Source organism: Acipenser ruthenus, chromosome 16 (genome assembly GCF_902713425.1).
Source record: "Acipenser ruthenus chromosome 16, fAciRut3.2 maternal haplotype, whole genome shotgun sequence".
In the NCBI taxonomy this organism is placed as follows: domain Eukaryota; kingdom Metazoa; phylum Chordata; class Actinopteri; order Acipenseriformes; family Acipenseridae; genus Acipenser; species Acipenser ruthenus.
In genome coordinates, this window is record NC_081204.1 from 23,718,826 (window position 1) to 23,736,346 (window position 17,521).

The 17,521-nt window shown below is 38.3% G+C and overlaps 1 protein-coding gene across 2 annotated transcripts; it reads left to right on the plus strand.

The window, feature by feature from the left end:
• Positions 1-270: 270 nt before the first annotated feature.
• LOC117412593 (tumor necrosis factor ligand superfamily member 10-like) lies at positions 271-17,289 on the plus strand. Of its 2 annotated transcripts, XR_009307489.1 has the most exons (6): positions 271-626; positions 6,865-7,020; positions 9,636-9,672; positions 12,152-12,265; positions 13,181-14,394; positions 16,127-17,289. XR_009307489.1 is itself a non-coding variant. In XM_058989104.1 (5 exons), exons 1-5 carry the CDS (start codon positions 429-431, stop codon positions 13,645-13,647), a joined length of 972 nt encoding a protein of 323 aa, XP_058845087.1. In that variant the 5' UTR covers positions 271-428; the 3' UTR covers positions 13,648-17,289. The 2 variants fall into 2 exon arrangements, 1 of the variants encoding a protein (XP_058845087.1); XM_058989104.1 differs by having other exon boundaries at positions 13,181-17,289.
• The last annotated feature ends 232 nt before the right edge of the window (positions 17,290-17,521 follow it).

The window sequence follows — 17,521 nt, forward strand, 5'->3', positions numbered from 1 at the left end:
AGGTGTTGTCTGTGTTGGGATAAAGGCTGGTATACCTCATTTTATATTTCTATAGAATTCTATAATGAACATTACTCTATATAGTTCTATTGTGTACATATAGATGTATATCTATATAGACAGATCATTATTTATATGTATTTTTAAAATATTTATTTCTTTATTTTAATAGTTGTGTATAAATACCTGAAGACTTTTCGAAGCACAATGTGTGAACCTAGCCTTGGTGCTGTAAAGGGTTAACTTTATCTCACGAATTTGAAACCTGCTCGCTTGCCAGCAGTAGTGCTGTGAGCTTGTCTGGTATACAAAACGGCTGAGTCGTCCCTCGAAAAGCACTCGGGCAAAACTTTTTTGAAGGCAACTGCTTCCTTCAGTGGGTAAACCAGGGTCAAACGGGACTGGATGTTTGTAGTACCAGGAATGCCATGGCTAACCAGAACAACCAGGATTACTTTAGATCCAACAGCAACGACTCAAAAACGTATATGGTGATCCCGGCGGCCAAGCGAGGGGATGGTACATCTTCAAAGCTATGGGTCGCCATGGTGGTCACTGTAGTAATTGTGCTACAGATTGCGTCTACCACGGGGCTGTTCGTTTATTTCAACATGTCGATTTCACAGGTAAGCTATTGACATCTTTACTTAATATGCAAGTGCAACAGCACACAGCTCTGCTCTGGAAACAATGTAATAGGCAGGCAGACTGCGGATTCTTTCCAAAACACCGCTGACTGGGAAAGACTGCAGGAATTCGCACAAGTTCATCACCGTCGTGTTTTTCCAAACTGTGATTTATTTTTTTAGCCGTTCCTTACAACAACAAAACAAAGTAAAGTAGGCTAATGCGGTAGGACGCGGACTACTGAAAAAACAACTGCGTTAAAAAAAGTGCACTATACTGTACAGTATTATAAATGAATTACTGGAGTTTACCTTGATTGAAATCGTTGATAATTAACATCTAATTTAATGGTATTTTGAAAAGCATAATAATAATAATAATAATAATAATAATACTTATTATTGGCAAACAAAACGGGGGCGCTTGTTCTAGGAATGCACTAACTGCGTTGATGTCAGTTTTTATGTTTTCAGTATATTCTGAAAATAATAATTGATTACAGGGCAGTAAACAGAAAGGGTTGAGATTGACAGCTAGTAGAACTAAAGTGATGCCAGGGACACAGTGTCATTGTAAACCAGGGTAAATAGGAATAAACTATACAATTCTGTAAAGCCCAAATAACATGTTTAAAAGGTAAGAGAGGGCACTATAACTTTCCATTTACATCTTGGTGTACCTCCAGTCCCTCGTGTCTCCCTAGACCCCCTCTCGCCCTCTTTGCGCCGACTGGTCATGCCTTCCCTCCACTCCATCCTGCCGTGCCCGCTCCTTCTCTTCCCTAGCCTCTCTGTGATGAAACCAGCTACCGGAGAACTTCAGGACTGCTCTGTCTGTCAACCACCTGTTTAGACTAAACCTGTAAACCACTTGATCTAACCCTCCTACTATGCACTTGTCTTGCCTGACCTTAGCACCACAGTTACTGGACACTCAGCTAATGCAATATCCTTTCACTGTTGTGCGACTAATATGTAATTGTAGCAGTAACTTGTTATAATCCTAAATAGTTGCATCCTGTCTCACTGTATTTTAGTAGTATTATTTGAACTTACTACTGTAAACTATATTGTATTTAAATATTAATCTTGCATTGTAACCCAGTACTGCCCTGTAACCCCTTTTATATTAGTATTGGTACAACAGTTGATTAATTTGGCAAAAAAGCACAAAGCCTGAAAACAGATTTTAAGAAAGGAAAATAAAAACTAAATAGCTGTTCATTATTAGGTTCCTTTTTTTTTTGTAATTAAGTTTTTATTGAAAAATTATATACAAAGTGAACAGAAAGACATTGGAAAAATTTATTAGGTACTATTTTTATTTTTAAATATTTTATTTAGAAATCACACACCAAATACCAAAACATTCCTAAACTAAAAAACAAAGCTATAATGAAACAAAAATGTCTATACATTATCTATGTTGTCATACCTCAAGAGAATGCATTTAGACTGGGTGCAGGACAGGAGATGTGTATACACTTCAAAAAACATAGGTAATATGAGGACCTACTTTATTCATACGTTCTGGCTTGTGATTGGGCTACTGAAGGGTATATCTTAGGAACTGATCCTGTGAATGTCTGTAGTTTACAATTGTTTTCTATATCCTCTCATGCAATTATGATGGATGCAACATGGTATACGGTACCACATATGAATCTAGCTGTGATCACTATATTTAAGCATGGTTTGTGATTGGTAGAGCTAATAAAGGGTATCATTTGGGTTCAAACTTTACATTCATGTTTGTTTTTGTTCTTTACAATAAGTTCTTCTGCAGAAGTTCAAACATGTAGATCAGCCGTCCAGTTCTGTGATGCTATGAGCGCCTTGATGTGTTTAGCTTGGGTCCAAGTGAATCATTTTAGATGTTATTATAAAATGCAGAACTGCAATTAAAACAGCCAGTAGGGCATTCTTGTATAATGACATATTTTTATTGGTTTCAGATGTAATCGAAAGGCTGGCCAAAGCATTCGAAAGCTAGTTTATCCCTGAGGTAAAATCAGATGCTTTTCAGTTTTGTTAACAATTGTATGTATTTCTAACCTTTGCACACAGTACGCGACTCAAACTGACTACAGTAAAGTTTGTCTACACCTGCCAGTTAGAAATATTGCTTTGCACTATTCATTCGAGTCAACAGCAGTGTTATATCTATATTATATAGAAAGAGAAGCACTGGCTGCAGTCAGACTGAGCTTAGGCACCATGGGAGCGCACCTCAGTCCTGGGCCTCTCGCAAGCAGACTGCCAACATTGTGTCAAGCTCTGCGGGTGTGCAGCAGATTAACAACCCATTTCACATCATGGATTTAACCCAAGAGTGAGCCTGCTGCAAAACCCAACCTCCTCCACCCCTACACACAGCAAGGAGAGCCTGAGTGAATCCAGTTCAGGTTACAAGTGAAATGAGCTTGGTGGTCTTTATGTAATCCTTATTGAATAGTGCAGTCGACTCCACCATCTGCTTTCTGACCTATGCTGAAAAGCAGGACAGGACCTTCAGGTCAGAGTTGAGGTGTGTTTCGTGAAGTTGTGTGTGTCTGTTAGTTCTTTCTGGAGCATAAAATCCAAAGCTATACAAATAATAAATAAGAGGCCTTCCACAGTAAGTTAATTTTTTTGTTTTTGGTGCTGTTGTAATGGTCTTTGCAGAATAATGATGCAGCTGGTTTAAAATGAAGTAAGTGTCTGTGATGATTCCAGGGTTTTAGATGTTCCACTGCAGGTGCTGTGAAGTCATTTTTACAATAGTGTGGAATGTTTCATTAAGTCCAGCACCCCCTGTATCCACTGAGACAGTCTAGGAGGGAAGGAAGGCTCGGGACAAAAATATCTAAATGTTATTGGTTTTGCTTCCAGTAAGCATTGTTTTACTTATTAATTTTAATATACAGGTTCCTAAAACATTATTAAAATAACTGTTAAGCAACTATTGATTACTTCTTGCAACTCTGAGATGAAAAAATAAACAGTATTTGTCATAATAATACTAAACATTCTGTATATATCTATTCTCCTGGACATAGTAACATGCTATGATAGTAAATACATCATTTTCCACACTATTGTTTTGCTATGCCCCTTGTGTACTTTGGCTTTGTGTGTCACCTTTAGATTACTTTCATTTTATAAGAAACAGAACAGCAGGTAACAAAATGAAAGCTATAACTTTTTATTTCTCCTGTCTCATCTTGCTCTTTTGCCCCTAATAGATATCTTGGAAAAACTTGATAAACGAAATCCCTGCTCAAAGCATTAACTCCTACTGGAAGTAAAACACTTTATCTGTAGAACATTGTAGGGCTGATTTTCACACAAACATCCATTTCAATCCTGGCTGTGATATGATTTTAATTATACAAACCTATGCTTGTTACCTCTGAGGTGTATCCAGTTTGGTTCGGATGTGACTCTGCTCAGATTGAAACCTGGATCAGCCCAAACAGCTGATACCATGCACTACCACACTGCCACCTACTGACTACATTTTTCTATGCCGCCCTATATGATAATGATTTGAGTAAGTCTGTGACCCTCACTTATAAAAGTTTACCATAGTTAAAGCGTATCAAAGTGGAATAAATCACAGTGAACATGTGGTAAAGAATAGGAAAGCATTGTAAAGCCCAGACAGGTATGGAACAGTATGTTAAAAACATGGCAAACCATGGTAAACTATGGTAAATGTAACTAAATAGTATATAACCACAGGAAAACTACAAAATGACATTGCAAATGAACTGTTATAAGGGCTGCCCCTGCAGCTATCACACCCAAAAGTGATCGAAGTCCAGTCATGTTCATGAGTCACCTACTAAGACTAAGAAGGACTAGACAATAACAGTACTTTGGAACTGCTGACTGCTATTTGAATGAGACCCATTAAACTATTAGCCTTGTGTTCATAATATTGGAAGAATAAAAAGTTTGACAATCGGTATCAAAAACATTGCTTAATATTAACAACAACATTGTTTTATTAATGAAATAGCAGTATTGATTATCTAAATAGGATGTCTGAAGCATGACCGTACATTCATTCCATTTCAGTTCAAACATTGACAGAAATTCAATTACAGCCAAAATTACTCCACTAAAAAAGGGACGCAGTTCAGCTCCACTGTACAGAAACTGCTGTGCATTGTGGGTTATAAGACGATGAACATATGTGTATGAGTAGAAGTGTTTTCTAATTATTCCCATCCTTTATTTAGTCCATTGTCAATTTAATTGAAAAGAGGGAAAAGGTTGATGAAGAGAATACAGTTAAGTGGCTGAGCTACGTGTCCGATTGTGATGTCACCGTTTTGAATTGTCTTTGCAGTTGAATGGAAATCTGAGAGGTGCCTTGGGTATGACTTTTTAAAGCAGGTGTATTCTCCATATCAGCACGGTAAAAACTGAGACTGGCACAGTTGATGTCATGAATTCAGTTTTTCTGTGATATGTTGTGGAATACAGAAGGTGAAATGTGCGTCCTGATTGATTGAAAGATCCTGAGGACTATAATCTATAATCTATAAGGGCTTGCAACATGGAGGTCCCCGGTTCAAATCCCACTTCAGCCACTGACTGTGTGACCCTGAGCAAGTCACTTAACCTCCTTGTGCTCCGTCTTTCGGGTGAGACGTAATTGTAAGTGACTCTGCAGCTGATGCATAGTTCACACACCCGAGTCTCTGTAATTCGCCTTGGATAAAGGCGTCTGCTAAATAAACAAATAATAATATAATCTGAGGTAAAATAACGCCTTTTTGTAAAAGATATAAATTACATAACCATTTAAAAATCGTTTTCAGACTGGAATGGGTTTCTGTTACATTTTTTCATTGACTTAAACATGCTGTAAATTCCACTTGTGCATGTCTTATTTACTCACCTACAGTATGTAGCCTATGTGGTAGTCTCCATATTTCATGGCCTGTTACCAATGTATTACAGACTTACATTTTTTTAACAATTTGAACATCAGTAAAATAGTAAATAAAACAACAGTTAATGTTATACTTAAAACAAAAATAATAATAAACAAAAAATCATATTTTCATACTTTGGACAACTACAAATCTGAAAACACTTGAGAGATCATGAATTCTGAAGATCAGCTTACATACTGGCAGCCTAAAACAAGACAAATGTTTTTGATTTAGATTTTTTTATACATAACACGAAGCAAAGCAATCTTACAACAAATAAGATTTCCAGAAGCCGTCTTGCTTAGTTTTACGATTGTGACCAAAACTGTAAGACAAACAAACCCTCAGTAAAACAGCAAACACATTTATTTTTTAACAAAGTCACAGCTTAAGTGCAGCACCGCCTTCCACAAATGTCTTCTCTTTCAGTTTCCAGTTGCTGCGTGCGTTTCCACTAAACTGCAGAACGCTGCCAACCTTTAAGAGCTGTTTTGGCACCGTGGATGACTGTTGCCGTCGTTTGTGCTTGTCTTGACTAAAGTCATAATCACATTCATGAACATGCATGTAAATACATTGGGTCGCCCACTCATCCTTTCTCCGAATCCACAGAAAGTTAATATTCAATCTACAAGGAGTCTGCACTGAAAGGAATTTAAACTCAAAGCCCTGCACACACTAGGCATTTTGTTTCATACATTTTAAAGGAATTTAATGAGGAAATAGATCATATTTTTTCATTTACTTATTTTTTTAATAGCGTGCCCAATTATTTTCCCCCCACTTTTTCTCCCCAATTTAGCATGTCCAGTTATGTTCCCTCAACCCACAACAGCTCAGGAGAACTGGAGGTCAGTGGGGTCCTCGGATCCCATGACCAGGTTCATGATCTCTTTACACTCAGGAGCTGGCCGGGAGCCTGGTCAGTATGGTCTGCTGTAAGGAGAAACAGTGCCTGACTGTATGACTCGCCCTGCACACCACTCGTCATAGCGATCTTGTTGCCTTTTTTACTTTGCAACGTGGCAGGCTTTCTTTTAAATTACTGATGTTTCCTCTCTGGCAAAAGCTTTCCTTTTACTGTCACCGATAGATTACACACTGACTCTTGTAATGCTGTGGGTAGTTCATCAAAAGTTTGTCTACATTTATAAAGTTTTTTTATTCCTACTGTGGGATCTAAAAAGTCCTAAATAACAAAAACTATATATATTTTTTTAAATATAAAAAGTTCATCTTTAAGTAGGAATGAAACTGCACTTTTGTAGTTCAAAATAAGAGACTTAAACAAATACATGTTTTCTTTGCAGACAAAAAACCAAGGTGTGACTGAGGAGCTTAAATGCCTGAAACTCCTGAACAAGCTAGAAGATACAATCGCTGGAGGACAGATCCCAGAGGAAGTGAGGGTGTTCATGGAGCCCTGCATGAAAGTGGCAGACAGCATCAAGTCCTACATATCCAAGGTTAGTAAAAGGGATTTTCTATATTTTATAGACTTTATGGTGAAGCTGCTTTTTCCAGTTTCACTTCCTTTAGGTCGTACACTCATGTTCTATGCAACATAAAGGAAATGTTGCAGTGGGGTCCTATTACCTGTAACACAGACTGGGGAGAGGTACTGCCATTAAAGGTGAAATTAGTCAAGAAAAAAAGACCAGCAAGACAAAAAGAGGAGTGTTCTAATGAGAGAAGAACATGTTATAAAACTTTGGTTTTTATACCAGGTGCATTGCCCCCAAGACCTATAGACGTCAGGTTTGTTTGCTCTCTTCATTGTTGTGAAGCGTATGTTACAGTGGCTAGCCTGGTGTGGAAGTTCCTGCCTTTGATCCCTGGCCAGTATTGGTTTAGGGCGGAACTGGAGGGCAAGTCGTTTTCCTGTACAGAGGGTAGTTGCATCCACTTGATTGGAGCCAGGGGTATGAGAGAGAGGTCTGCTTGGTTCCATCAGCCCTAGTGGAGAGGATACAGCCATCCCAGCAGGCTGTGACTCAACATACGAGAGTAGCTGAATGGAATATCAGTCTTTTTATTAGATTGTTTTATAAAAGTCAGATTTGTGCAAACTAGTGTCTGTAAAATTCTCAAATCTTCTGCAATCGGTTGATTGGCGCGTTGGTGATTTTTTTTCTTGGTGTTTCAGTATTATTATTATTATTTTTCAATGTTCAATGTTGGGGTGTAACACATGACATGTAACACTTCACTATAATCTGATTCCATGTCTCAGTAACTGTAATGGTTCTTTTTTCAGACAGGTAGCGAACCGTGGTAACGAGTGACATTTTATGTAGTTACAGTTAGTTTCATAAAAAAAAAATGCATACCTTGGAAATCTGAAAGTGATTCAACAGTGCAAGTTAAACCTTACATGTCACACAAACACATTGTTCACATCATCATGCTCAGTGGAGAGAACGAGTGCGTTTAATAAGTGGCTCTTCAAAGAATATTTCAAGCAGCAGCCTGACCAAACTGAAAAAAAATATCTACATAAACTGTGCCTGAGAAGTAGCTATTTGTAACTGTAACTAACTAGTTACATTTGTCATAGTTACTGTAAATAGTTACAAGTTTCAGTAACTTATAACTGTAATAGCTTTTTAAAAGTACTGGTTTGACGTGAGGAGTCAGCAAGGGGTTTTAACTGTTAAGAATTTGATTTGGCCTTTTCTTCAATCATTGGAAATCTGCTTTCCAGACTGAATCAGCAAGTAGGGGTGCTGTTTTCATAAAAAAATGAATGTAAGGGTGAGCTGAGTTACACAAACGTGTGCATATTGTAGAGACGTATTTCACATGTGTCTGCTGTTTGTTCTTTTCTTATAGATGATAATTAGCATTTTCTCAGTCAGTCTAAGGATAATGGTCTGAATTGTGTGGGGCAGGTTTGGAGGGTGGGGGGTGTTCCTGCAGGCCCTGCTATGTGAATAAACAGAGACTCTGGTCCTTGTTATCGGGAAGAATTTATATCTTTGTAGGTCAACATAGCTTGCTGTCCTGTATTCTTGCGTTTCGAATTGATTGTTTAAACAATCCATTCTTTGTTTGGGATTGATCACATTAAAAACCTCTGAGATTTCTTGGACACAATTTTAGTTTTCCATTATGTAGTCCAATCAGCCTCAAGAACTAATACAAATATTTATAGGAGGTCAAAGACACATTTTTCATGCTAACTTCCTTGTATCCTGCACGTATGATTGGAATTTAAACTCCTGTAAAAGGAAGATCACCTGTGTTTTATATATATTTAGATGAAAAAAGTATGCTTAGAACCATATAGATAACACTACTGTAGATATCATTATGCTACATTTGGGGTGGTGCAATTACATTGTAATTGAGAAATATTTCATAATATCAGTAATAAATGGAATAAATACATTGGAGAGCTTGTACACCCTTATAAAAGTTTACTGTATTCTACTGTGGTAAAGTCCTAGGAAAGTAGTAAAGCAAAGTGAAATGATGGTATGGCACAGGTAAGCATTTCTCTCAGGTAAATGTGGTAAAAACACAGAGTGCAGAATTACTTTGACATTGGCTCGTTAAAGGAATACTTCATACTCTCTGAATATGATTCATATTGTTTTTTGATCTGTTGTCTCATTTATTACAGTTTGGCACTCCTTGATGTTTGGTATGTTTAATAAAATCACCAGCATAGTTCAGTGCTGCGTCTGTCTGAACATGCCTGGGTAGCAGAACAAAAGAATACAAACGACACGATGAGTTTGTCTGAGATTTCCCATTGCAAATCTTTATTAAACTTACTGTTTCTGGAGGGCAGTAAATTACTGGTGCACACCCCTAGTGGTCACTTTATACTGACCTCATTACAGAAATCCTACTTCGTTCACTATAAACACCAAATATCCAACAGTAATACATTATGTTCAAGTATTATGAGATAATAAATAGATTAAAAAATGTTTTGAAAATTCCAAGGGTATAAGGTACTCATTTAAGAGCACTCGGTTCCTTGAATGTGTTTTTTCTTATTTCTGATAAGGTATCTCCCATAACACTCACAGTTATATAGCTTGTGTAAGTAAAGATTACTGTTGTCTTTCAGGTTACTGAAAATGCCATCAGGAGACATGTACTTCAAGGTAAGCACTCTTTAGCATGCGGGTCATTCTGATCTCTAGAAGGCTGTATTGGATGTAGGTTTAGGGGTTGTGCCTAGGTGCTACACTATTCTGAAACAGGCACTTTATTGTGAGGGACAATGGCAATCACTACATTCAGGAAAGGTGCCGACAGGCATCATGGGAGTTTCACAGCTCTGTGTGCGCACCTCCGTACTGTCCTGAACACTCCCTGACATTCAGTCCTGGGCATCCCACGAGCAGACAGTTGTACTGAATTTTGCCAGATAGTGGCCACTGGAGGCAAGGTTAAAGAGCAACTTGGATTGGAATCTTTTGGATTCACCTTGTATATCATTGTCTGTTTCAGTCGTCACATCCCAGTGACATTTTGATACACTGGAGTGTAACTCTTAACCTGCCCCCCTGCAAAACTATGCCCCAAGTGGATGTAAGAAATACTACATATAATTGATGTGGTACCAATATCCACTAGAGGCAGAGTGTCGCAGGGGACAGGTTAATGGTTACACTTCAGTGTACCAGCTTTACTTGTAGAGGCATTATTGCAGGACACAGGGCTGTTTTTAAATTTGAGTTTTAAAAAGTCCCCAGGATGTGAAGACTGAAACAAAGTGATTCTAAACAGTAAGGAGAATACATTAGTAAAGATAACTGTGATCTTTCAGACCTGGATCAACTTGCTCTTCAGGACTACCAATCTCATTAGTGTTGTGACCTTAGCCAGATTTGAACCCAGGCCTCCTGAAGTTACAGGCATAACATAGCCCACGGCACCACCTAGCCTCTAACTTCTATAAAACATTTGATAAGGGGGATTGATAGGGAACCTGAGGCAAATGAAAAAGGCTCTACAGTAAATGTTTTATCTACCCTCCGAAGAATACAATAGCCTGTAATCAATCAGTGGAAAACTGTCAAATATAAGTATGTCAACAAACTTGTAAAATGAAACTAGGAATCCAGCTTTGGTTGGAAAATAAGTGTCACTGCTCAGTTTTGGCTCGTGTTGTGCGCTTGGCATGAACACAGTTCGGTTTTATAATGCTTTGACAAACTGTACAAACCATCCCTAAAAGAGGAAAGCCAGAATTGGAGATAACATTCTCAGTGCTTGAGATAATGTTTCAGAACTGGTTCAACATGTAGCTTGATTTGTTCATTCCAGAGCTCCTCTGTGTACACATCATTTGATTGAAAATAATGAAAAAAGCATGCTTTTGTGTTTTGCAATTAGGCCGTTACAGGGTTTCTTTCTCTTTGAATTAATATCTTAATTAAACATGTCAAAGGGAATTACTTGGAGACTCAGAGTATTTGCACAGCCCTATCATGAATAATTAAACTGCTCCTACTAGGGGTGCTAGATTCTGTTTAATTTAATAAACGTTAAAACTTATATGTTAAAATAAAAACATTTTGTAAAGATGCTGCGTAAGGGGGGGGGGTAGTATGCGTCCCCCTCTGTGTGGTCTCGACAGCAGGAGAAAAACGGAAGTCGGCCATCTTGGGGGAAGCACGTAGCTGCAAGGGCTCTGAGCATTTTAAAATAAATAGCTTTCTATAAATCACTGCATAAAGATTTTAGCACTGTTTAGCAAACAGTGCTAAAATCCAAATCGCTAATTTATCCTACTTACTGTATATAAGAGACAAGAACTAGTTATGTTCACACCAAACTGACTTTATTCCAAGTACAGCATCACGTTAATTCAAAGAATCAATATTCATTTTGCAGCATCTTTGTGATGTCAGTTGTTAATCAGCACAATAAAAAGTCACTGCACCTGAACTAAAACAGAGTTTGTCATTTTTTGATCACATCTAGTGAATTTTATCCAATTATAAGTGATAATTTTCTTTTGATGCTCAAATATAAGTGATATGTTTCTTTTGATGCTCAAATATAAGTGATAGGTTTCTTTTGATGCTCAGTATATTATGTACATGCAGTAAGACCAGTGATGAAGGCGTAGACCACCGAAATCAATTTTGAATAGGGATCCGAACTGAAAACTGAGGAAAAGGCAAGTTGCACAAAACAGTTTGAGGGGGACACTAAAGTACTGTACTGTATATACAGTAGTTATCAAGTAGCCTGCTTGATATTTAACACATTACAGCTCTACTCTTGCTCTCGTTATGATTGGCTTTAAAATGGGGCCAATTGGAGGGGAGCTTCAGTGGTTACCCTATAATTGTTTACCAAGTTTACAAAGTGTAATTATGCATAGTGACAGCATATTAAAACATAGGCAGGTATTGTGAACCCCAAAGAGGTATGGTAAAGCATACATGTTTGGGCCTTGGGGGGGGGGTGGGGGAATCCCCCAGTTGCTAATGCAGACTTGAGATTCCAAGAGGGTTTAATAATGAAGCAGGGCTGTTTGACAAGTCCCACCTTAAGGAAGTGAAAAATTCTGATGGCGTTTCTATGGAGGTATTTCCTTATTGGAGTTTTGTCTGTCCTGTTTTCTAGAAGCGAGAAACATTCCAAGGAGTTTCAACACATCGGATGTTCAGTTTGTGAGTGAAGTCACCCAAAGACCTTCCGCACACCTTTCTCTGAGGGATGCCAGCCATCAACCACACGGTGAGACCATCTGAAACTGCAGAATGCACAACAGAGGGTCCAATTTCACTAAGCCTTAGCTAGGAAAAACATTTAGGAAAATGAGTTGAAATTCTGATAACCTGTGATTTATGATTTAATGCGAAGAAGATTCTAAAGTCTTATCTCTTATTTAACTGTTGATCTGTAAGTCAAATCCAAATAAATATTGTCCCAGTCAGTTCCCCTTCTTTTCCTGATGAAAAAGTTAACTGAAATGGCTTCACAGTCAACACAAACCAGTAAGCCACTATTAGTTTGCACCCTATCTGTATTAAAACTCAAAATAACACACTTTTTCTGACTTAATGCCTTCATCGTCAAAGGATGTTTGGATGAGGTTGAACGTACTGGTAAGACCATTCTGGTCACCACGTTGGCCTTGGAGAGGAGTCTAACAGAAACCAGACTAATACAAGGGATTAAACAAATGAGCTATGAGGATATGATGAGGGAATGGAATTTATTTAGCACAGAACAAAGAAGGATTAGACCCAAAACCAGGACCAGAGAACACAGTTGGAAATTAAGTGGAAATAGACTTAGAACAGAGGGAAGGAGACACTTCATCACACAGAGGGTGGTGAGGTATGGAATGGGTTACTTTGTAATGCTGTTGATGCTGAATCATCAGGGATCCTTTAAGACCCAGTCATCAGCGTTCTTATTCTAACATTAATGAAGGAATTGGCAAAAGATTTGCCTGCTTGACTTTATTTCTTATAGTTTTACCTCCTACTTTAATAATTTTCTCCTCAATACCCTCCCTTCTCCCTTTGTTCCTCTCCCGAGCACTATTTAGAAATACTAAAATAAACATTTTAAATTCAATAACAAACGTCTTCTCTTCCTTGTGCCCCCAACTCGGCTTACCTTTCCTCCTCTCATTTTACCCAGATGAATCCCAGAGCAACGACTTGCACCAGTCTTGCCGTCACCCCATCAGAAACTGGGACACCGGCAGCTTCGGGTCGCACATCCACAACATGAGCCTGAGCGAGGGGTGGCTGAAAGTGCCCCGGGACGGCCGCTACTACCTGTACTCTCAGGTCTACTTCCGCTACCCCTCAGACTCTTCCCTGGACCCCCACAACGCAGCCCCGGAGAGCCACAGTAGCAGCAGCAACCAGCTCGTCCAGTGTGTCTACAAGAAGACGTCCTACCTGAAGCCCATTCTGCTGCTGAAAGGCGTGGGCACCAAGTGCTGGGCGGAAGACGCAGAGTACGCCCTTCACTCTGTCTACCAGGGAGGGCTGTTTGAGCTGAGATCAGGCGACGAGGTCTTTGTGTCTGTGTCGTCCATGCCCATGGTCTATGCCGACGAAACCTCCAGCTATTTCGGGGCCTTCCGACTTGACCTGTGAGCGTGACGGATCGTAAAATTAATACTGCAGGTGCATGGATCCTGTGGAGGTTATTAATGTGAAGGGAAGAGGGGGAGAACCATTCTTATGTCTTTTTTTCTGAATCTTGCATGTATTCAGAAGAAACTTTAAATCTTGTCCTGTTTACTCTTTACATGCCACTGAGATCTTTTGAAGAAAAGCAAATCTTGTTGATAACTCTGGCCTGGATAAGAAAACAACTCAATAATTCTTACCATTCCCTGAGGTCACCACTATAAATGAGAACCTCTTGGCCCGACCTGATTCAAACAGTACACATTTGGTGGAAAATGCCCCACAGTTACTGCTTCTTCTCATATTGCAAATACATTTTGACTGTTCCATTTTAAAATGGTAAATGGGATCTAATGATTCCTGGTCGCCTGAGCTTGAATGTAGCTTTCTTCACATAGTCAAGCGATTTGAAAAATCTTCAATGGATTATCAGGGAAGGTAAAAATACACTACACAGTTTGGCACAGTAGTTACAAAGCAAAGGACAAACTATCAGAATATACTAGTTTGGAAGCGCTTGCATCACAACTGATCCACTCACTGAACCAGATTCTGATTGGCTCCCACCCCAACCATCAAGTGGAGCAGAAACAGGATCTTGACTGGGACCGAGACAGGACCATCCTTTCAATTCTGTATGTTGGCACAGCAGTTTATCCGAAACCTCTTTCGCGATGGCAGACACCTGGAATGTGGACCGCTCACCTTTCCGTAAGACCTAGAATAATCCGAGTACTGACAAGAAAAAAGGGTTGGTTCAGCAGGTTGGTTGGGAATGTGGGAGAATACTATGCCTTCACCCTTTTGATTTTAATATATTAAGGCCTCACCGTATAAAATACATACATTGAAAATGTATTGATTTATATTTCAGATATAGTTCATTTGGCCTGACATTAAATATATAATAATTATATTCTGGAATATTTTCATATCCATAGTTTGTTTTGAAAAATGAATTTTAGTGATCAGCAAATGTGTTTTAGATATATTTTTTTTTTCAAAGAAGCTTAAGACCATATTTTAAAGAAATGAGTGACGATAAATCCATTACAGCCCTGTGCATTTATCAGGGAGCTAATGCTTGTTATTACGACCTGCAACTAAAGTTTGAAAACTTGATATCAAAAGACATTAAGACCTTGCTGCAGGGCTATAGAATAGTTGTGCACACGCACACAATGTGTACCAATGGATTTGGTCGGGACTTGAAGATTTTCTTCCAGCTATAATTTTCTGGGAGCAGACAGGAACATTCTCATGTCCGCATCAGCAGCCGTCAGAAACCCCCTTCTAAGCTATTTTTTGCACGGCGAAATGAATCTCTTCTCAGATTCGAAGTGAAATAGAAATATTAAGCCTAACCTAAAACTTTTGTCTTTTGTTAATTTTATAAATGTATAATGATTTGGTTCTAGATGGTTTGGAGTTTCTGGCAGGGTTAGGCTGTACCTTGCCTTGCTGGTGCTACTATTGACATTTAAAATCCTCTGTTAAATTTGTAACAGTACTTCACTGCCGTTATAGTCATTCTACAGTTACAGTTACAGTGATAGGGGACAATGCATCACTCCTGTGGAAAATCTGATTACAGTAACAAATTAGTTTAGTAAATTATTATTATTATTATTATTTATTTCTTAGCAGACGCCCTTATCCAGGGCGACTTACAATTGTTACAAGATATCACATTATACATTATTTCACATTATACAGACATCACATTATTTTACATACAATTACTCATATATACAGTTGGGTTTTTTTTTACTGGAGCAATCTAGGTAAAGTACCTTGCTCAAGGGTACAACAGCAGTGTCCCCCACTGGGGATTGAACCCACAACCCTCCGGTCCAGAGTCCAGAGCCCTAACCACTACTCCACACTGCTGCCCTGTGCAACTGGAACATTAATTAGATTTAATGTTCCAGTTGCACCCAGAAAGGAAACAATGTAAAAGTGATATAAATTGGATGCGTATCCCCAAAAACATGCAGCTTATAGTGTTTGTTAAAATCGATTTGCTTTATTAAGTTTGAGAAGAAAAATGTTGTTTTCTTTTCCTTTAAAAGAAGAGAACACAAATACATTTTCAGTTGTACTTTTGTATATAAACTTAGGACTGCTGTCCCGTAAGGTAACTTCAGTTGATTTTTTTGGATGCTGAAAATTTGACACCATACATATTTTTTGTCCCGATTTATATATTATATATATATATATATATATTTTTTTTTTGCACATCAGTGTCATTTTTGCCATCTCATATACTTCTGTGCATACTATATCACAGGAAATAGTGTTTTTTTTTATAGGTTAACAAGTGTAATCTATCCCAGAGAAAGAATATAAAGTTTAGAATAGAACGCGTGAAAGTGTGCTGGATGCAAAGGCCATTGAAGGCCCTGCTGGTGAAGCTGTTTCAATGCTTTTGTTTCTACAGCATTTGAATCCTGAAACTGTAAAAGGATAGAAACAGGGGCTGGATTGATACGACGATGAACCGCAAATGGCATTGGTATACATGTTTTGTCTAACAGACAGATTGTGATAATACTATGCAAACACATTTTACTACTGAAAAACAGTAGGTTGTTTTAGTTGAAATTCGGTCCAAGATAATCAGCCCTTCTTGTAGCGACTCATGTTGTAAACTGCACACTGCTTGGTAAGAAGACTATTACTATTTTAATATCTGTATCTCTTCTAAAAAAAATTTATTGTTTAAAAATGCTGTTTAGAACTGCTAAGATGAATTATTGTGAAATCACAGCATTTTAGGATGAACTCTGTTACAGATGCATGGTAATACTTGTTGATGTTGAAATACTAAAAAGAAGCATAATACATTCAAATGACAAACGTTTCGACCAGAAGCCCTTTTTATTGTCTTCAAAATGGAAATGTTTGTCACTGTATTTATTACATTTGTTTGTATTTCTAAATCCAACACTGTTGAGTATTTTATAGTTCTGGATGAGTTCCTCTTCAAAACCACTGGTGTACAGTGTGGCTGTCATTATTTTGAATAGGTGCGAGTGGGAATCATTGTTTTGGGGTTGGGTTGTCATTAGTACCAGTGCTTACCGGGTAGCTCTGTTACTGAAATACTGTGGTAAAGTGTATTATATTCTTGTTTTAACTGTAAATAGTATGACGCTTCTTATACTTTCATACAATTGTATCGATGTGGAAACCTTTGCACGCCTTAAGGGTCTCTCACAAATGTGAACTGAACCAGTTTTTTAAAAATCCGTTGTTGCCATGTAGCTGCCGTTGGTTTTATAAATTTGTATGAAAAGATCAAAGCAAGCACCTTCAAAGCCTATCGAACAAAGCAAGCAGAAGTCTGTAGATAATAGTCTTTAGAAAAACCCCAATAACATTGTAACATTCAACTGCCATCTCTGAAATGCAGACTGCTCAACTTCCAGGTTGTACTGTACCTGTAAGAAGTGTCGGCTGTCAGGAGAGACTCTTTGGCCCTTTCTAGCACACCATTTGCCCCGGTGCATTACATCGAATGAGCCCCAATGTTTTATCTTTAGCTAAAATCTATGCAGTAACACTCACAGTATGAATTACTTCAGAGAAAAAAAAAAACAACCCAGGTTAAAATAAGTAGGCATACCAGTTCCTGATGTAAACAAGTTGCTCATTGGGAAGTTGCGAATTCAAGTCAGACTGGTAGGACAGCATACTTCTCATGTCGAAGGTGACATGCAGAGCAAGCTTGAATGTAATGGGGACTTATTTTTTTAAAGAATACTACAAATTAAGATCTGGTTTGGATAAAACAGAATGCTGTGTGGAAATGTGACCCCATTTCCTGGGGGTT

Coding starts and splice junctions, on each gene's coding strand:
- LOC117412593 (XM_058989104.1), top strand. CDS start 429: ATGGCTAACCAGAACAACCAGGATTACTTTAGATCCAACAGCAACGAC. Junction 627..6,864: donor TCAACATGTCGATTTCACAG/GTAAGCTATTGA, acceptor TTTTCTTTGCAG/ACAAAAAACCAAGGTGTGAC. Junction 7,021..9,635: donor TCAAGTCCTACATATCCAAG/GTTAGTAAAAGG, acceptor GTTGTCTTTCAG/GTTACTGAAAATGCCATCAG.